General features: G+C 50.0%; 1 protein-coding gene across 3 annotated transcripts in view; it reads left to right on the top strand.

Moving 5' to 3' along the window:
• Positions 1-4,327, top strand: part of LOC119319233 — a 12,395-nt gene extending 8,068 nt beyond the window's left edge. For 2 of the 3 annotated variants that reach the window (XM_037593718.1, XM_037593720.1), the window contains 3 exons: positions 3,469-3,566; positions 3,736-3,917; positions 4,033-4,327. In XM_037593718.1, the coding sequence (XP_037449615.1) occupies positions 3,469-3,566; positions 3,736-3,917; positions 4,033-4,103 (351 nt within the window). In that variant the 3' untranslated portion in view covers positions 4,104-4,327. Of the gene's footprint in view, positions 1-3,468; positions 3,571-3,735; positions 3,918-4,032 lie in introns of those variants that run through there. The other variant, XM_037593719.1, reaches the window with a different exon arrangement.
• The last annotated feature ends 348 nt before the right edge of the window (positions 4,328-4,675 follow it).

The following is a 4,675-nucleotide window of genomic DNA, read 5'->3' as shown; positions in this document are numbered from 1 at the left end:
GGGGGGGGGGGGTTTCCGGACATGAAGTTTGATGAAGAATCCCATGGTCAGCCATGAAAGCCCCAAAAATGTTGTTCACATACTCCGTTCCATTTTTCGTCCTGAGCACCTTGACCTGTACCTGAAACTGGTTCTTTACAAGAGCATGGAAATTTTGAAAACAGCTAAACACCTCATCCTTGTGACGCATCAAGTAAATCCAAGTCATGCGAGAATAGCAGTCAATAAAGGTAGCAAAATACTTCTTCCCATTCAATGACACCACTGGGCTAGGCCATACATCCGAATGAATAAGCATAAAAGGAGATATGCTCTTGAGCCCCTTACTCACATATGAGGCACGTGTGTGTTTTGCATATTCACAAGCATCACATGTCAGCTTGCCTTTGCCTATTCCACACATAACATCCGGAAATATTCTACTCATCTTATCAAAAGATACATGCCCCATCCTACAGTGATGGATCATCGTCTGCTTCTCCTTATCCTCCATGGTCGCAGCACACACCAAGTCCGGCTGCACCTCCTGATCCATGTACCAGAGCCCCCTACGCCTGGTGCCAGTCCCAACCGTCTGGCTCGTCTGGCGCACCTGAATCAAGCAACTGAACTTGTCAAGGATCACCCGACAGTCCATTTGATCAATGAGCGCACTGAAAGAGACCAAATTGACAGGAAAGGCTGGCACATGTAAAACTGACGATAGGGAAATTGTTGGAGTACACTTTACTATACCAACCCCTATGACTGGTTGTTTTGTGCCATCAGTCGTTTGTATAGTGCCCGTGTGAGAGGGAGGATGCTTAGTAGCAACATGCTTAGATGCTCCAGAGTCAAGAACCCACTTTGGAGCACTCTCATTAGTAGCAAGAGATGCTCTTTCCGGATTACCTTCATTAGTGGAAGCCCAGTGAGCAAAGTCTCCATAGACAACATCATCTACATCTTTGCCTTTGGACGTCCCAGTGTCTCCTGCAACGGCCATGTGAGCCCTCTGACCCCCTGAGTGTCCTGAGTAGCCACCTCTGCCTCTAGAAGCCTGGCCCCATGAGGTCTCTGAGTATCCACCTCTGCCTCTAGCACTTATACCTCTGCCTGTTCCCCCTCTGTTATATCCCCTGCCTCTGCCACGAATTGGACATTCTCTCTTCCAGTGACCTACCTCCCCACAGATATGACATTTGGTGGGATCTCCCCACTCCATGCGCTCAGTGACTGCAAATGTCGAAGCTGGCATAACCTTCACGTTTGCATGCTCAAGGGATAGGCGCACCTCCTCTTGAGTCATCGCTGCAATAGCCTCGGGAATGGTAGGCAGACTAGGTTGGTGCAACAGGGAAGCCTTCCTGCCATCAAAGCAACCTTTGAGGCCAGCCAAAAATTTCAGCACACGCCTGCGTGCCATCCACTTATGCCCTGACTCGATTGAAGCCGCGTCATAGAGTTCCAGGGGATCACAGTTATCCTGGTCAGCCCACAAAGCCTGCAGTTCTGCCACGTATGTCATCACTGACATGCCATCATCTTGGCGCAGCAACCTAATCTTGTCCTCAGTCTGAGCAATGAGCATGACATTGCCCTTGCAGAGTATTGAGTGGACAGGATCTTCCATATCTTAGCAGGTGAGGATAGCCCCTCCACAGAGCGTCCAATGGAGGGCACCACGGAGTTCAACAACCACACCATAAGTACAGAGTGGATGACCTTCCACCTCTTGCCCTCTGCACTACTCTTGTCCCCTGGTTCTACAACGGTGCCCAACAAATATCCATCAAGCTCCTTCTGCTCCACAGCCCACAAAGCCCTCCTGGACCAGCTCAAATAATTTGTTGCCCCCTCTAGCTTCATGTCCAAAGGCGACATTTCAAGCTTTTGAGCCACTTCCTGTCGAGGAACGATGGCCCCAGAGTTGGACTCCGCGAGGATCTTAGCGAGCTTCTCCAAAGCCTCGGCAAGACCAGTTGGTTCAGCCATCGTTTGGCGGGATAAGCAGCAACAGCAAAACTCAGCCTCAGAGAGTCTTCTTTCCCAAGCAGCAGCAGCACCACCACCACAACACCAAGCTCACAACAGCAAGTCCACAGAGGAAAAAAAACTCTGTAAAGCACACAAGCGGTCCAGCCCAGGCTCTTCCTGTTCCAGAACGAGCAGTCCAGCAGGCTGCACCTCTTTCTTCCTCTGCCGCAGCACCAAGAACCAGCCGCACAAGCACCAGCAGCTCAGCAAGCTTCCAGGAACAGCACAAGGCAGCAGCAGCAGCTGCAGTTCCTCCTCTGTTCAGCAGCACCAACAGCAGCAGCTCCCTGCCGCAGCCTGACTTGCACACAGCCCAAATCCGCCACCGCCTTCTTCCTCCTCCTTTTCTTCCCGCCGCAGCCGCCTGCACAGCCCGCAGCAGCCCTCCTCGGCCGCCCCCTTCGCAGCTAGCCACCCCAGGGACACGAAGCAGGACAAGAGGAAGCAGCTCCCTCCCGGCCGCGTCGTAGCTCCTCGAGCCCAGCCGCGCCTCCGCCGCACGCACCACAGCAGACCCGCCGCCTCGCGCACGCAGCCTCCTTTCTCGCCTGACCCCGCTGGGCCCCATTCCGCCTCTCCGGCGAGGGACTACGCCGCCACCGTCGTCGCCTGGCTCGATACCATGTTGAATCGGGAGATGGGTACCTTCAGACAGTGCCTCCCTTCCTGTCTTGTTGCCTGCGTGAGTGTGTGTCTCAGCTATGGCGGCTCACTCGGGACAGGGGAGAGGGGCTTCTCTTCTAGGTCAGCACCTCTCATGGGCTTGGGCCCAAGAGACAGATCTTGATGGGCTAGGGTAGCCTGCATACCGCCAAGGGGAAGGGGCCCCTGTCACTGGGCTAGGGGTGTGAGAGGAGAGCGTTAATTAGTCCGGTGATGAGTGACCCTTGTTGTTTGGCTTGTCGTTTTGTGGGATGTGGCCGTTGGGCTGAGTAAGGGATCTAGCCGAGCAAAATGGCCCAAGATTGCCTTCTTCCGGGGGCTGGAGAAGAGCTGAAGAAGAGAAACCAATTGGGCCATGGACTAAGATTATAGGGGGATATATACTGTGGGTTAACTAAGATTATTTTGGGCCGGGGCCCACAACAGTCCAACTAACCTCCCCTACTGCTTTGGTGGTATTATTTCCATAGTTACACCTCATCGAGCTAATTTACCTACACATGACGTATACATGTAATTCTTAAGTACCTTCCGCTGTTAAGTGTTTCGGGCACACAACTTTTGCTTCACCGCTAGACTAGAGAAGAGAGAACATCCTGGTTGAAACCACAGGTTCTAGCTGATAACCTGTAATAATGAACTTTGAATTGAAAATTAGGTGAATAAAATATATTTATTACCCGTGATTCTACTTCGAAATTTGAAACAGCTATATTGGCCTTCATAACCTTTGCGTTGGTCACAGTGAAGTTTATAATTCGAATGCTTTCCATTGAATTCATGTTCAAGGTTCGTCTTATCAAGGAGCTCTATGGCAACCAAATTGGGGAATTGTTCTACAGTCTTCCATATACCTTGATAGAGTTTACATTGGAAGATTTTGAATGGTAAGGCCACACTCTACTGTTAGATTTTGCTTTAGTACAACCATGCTCATACTAAAATATACTAATCCACACAGTGCTCTCCTTTATATTATCTGTAGCATTTATATACTGAAACTGCATACTGTACACTCTGGAGACTGAAGTTTCTTCTCCTGTATGACTTGAGCAGCAAGGTTACAGTGAGTATCCGATATTCAGATCTAATCTTGACCCTGCCTAGTCAGGCGAGGGTCTTGGCGTGGCCGCTTCGCTCTGCAAAGAGAATATCCGCAGCAGACCGTCGTGCTCAGCCTGTACCATCTCGACTCTCCTATGCCGAGAGCGCGTTGAAGACCTTGAGTTTGCCAGAAGGTTCCTCCTATCTTAACCATTGCCTCTCTCTTCGTAGTCAAGGCATACAACTCTGTGCTGAGCTTGTTCTGATCTATATGTACTTTTGCTCCCCAATTTTTTTTCTATGTTTCAGCATACGCGGAGATTGTCCTGGAGCTGCCCCGTGCTCTGAAGCAGATGTTCTACTCTCAGGAAAGCGACTGAAGCGAAGCATGCGTGTAGATAGTTTATTTAACCTTACGGATGTGCATGTGGGTACCGAATATTTGACAGCAGAGTAGTAGTTTGATTCTTCACTAGGTGCCTGTCATTCACGCTGCCTAATGATCGTCTGCCCTGAAAATTTGGGCTATGTTGCCATGCAAATTTTCACTTGAATTGTTTGAGTTTTCAGCTTGAGAAAGCTCAAAGCCTTTTTTTATTTTGAAGAAGAAAAGGCGCTCAAAGCGCCAATATATCCAGCTCAGTAGCAGAATACAGCATGAAGTACAAAGCCCTGTAGAGGCAAGGTAGAGAGGATAGAAGTTACAGGGCATAGCATGCTCCTGTGAGCTGAACCAAAGCAGCTGAAGACAGGTTCAGTAGCACTACTAAGAACCTGGCGAGCATCATTGTGAGCAACTCCATTTATCGAGAGCGAGCGCTTCTGCTTGAAGGGGCGAAGTAGTGATCAGGGCTGAGGTTGAGCTGTACGTCGACATTCTTGGTCTTGCATGAATTTGTGAATGACACCAATGCCATTTGGTAAACCTGGAACTTTTGAGCACCTAAAAGGA

Source organism: Triticum dicoccoides, chromosome 6A (assembly GCF_002162155.2).
Source record: "Triticum dicoccoides isolate Atlit2015 ecotype Zavitan chromosome 6A, WEW_v2.0, whole genome shotgun sequence".
Classification (NCBI taxonomy): domain Eukaryota; kingdom Viridiplantae; phylum Streptophyta; class Magnoliopsida; order Poales; family Poaceae; genus Triticum; species Triticum dicoccoides.
Note: the sequence above shows the minus strand (reverse complement) of the source record. Positions and strands in the feature narration are given on the sequence as shown.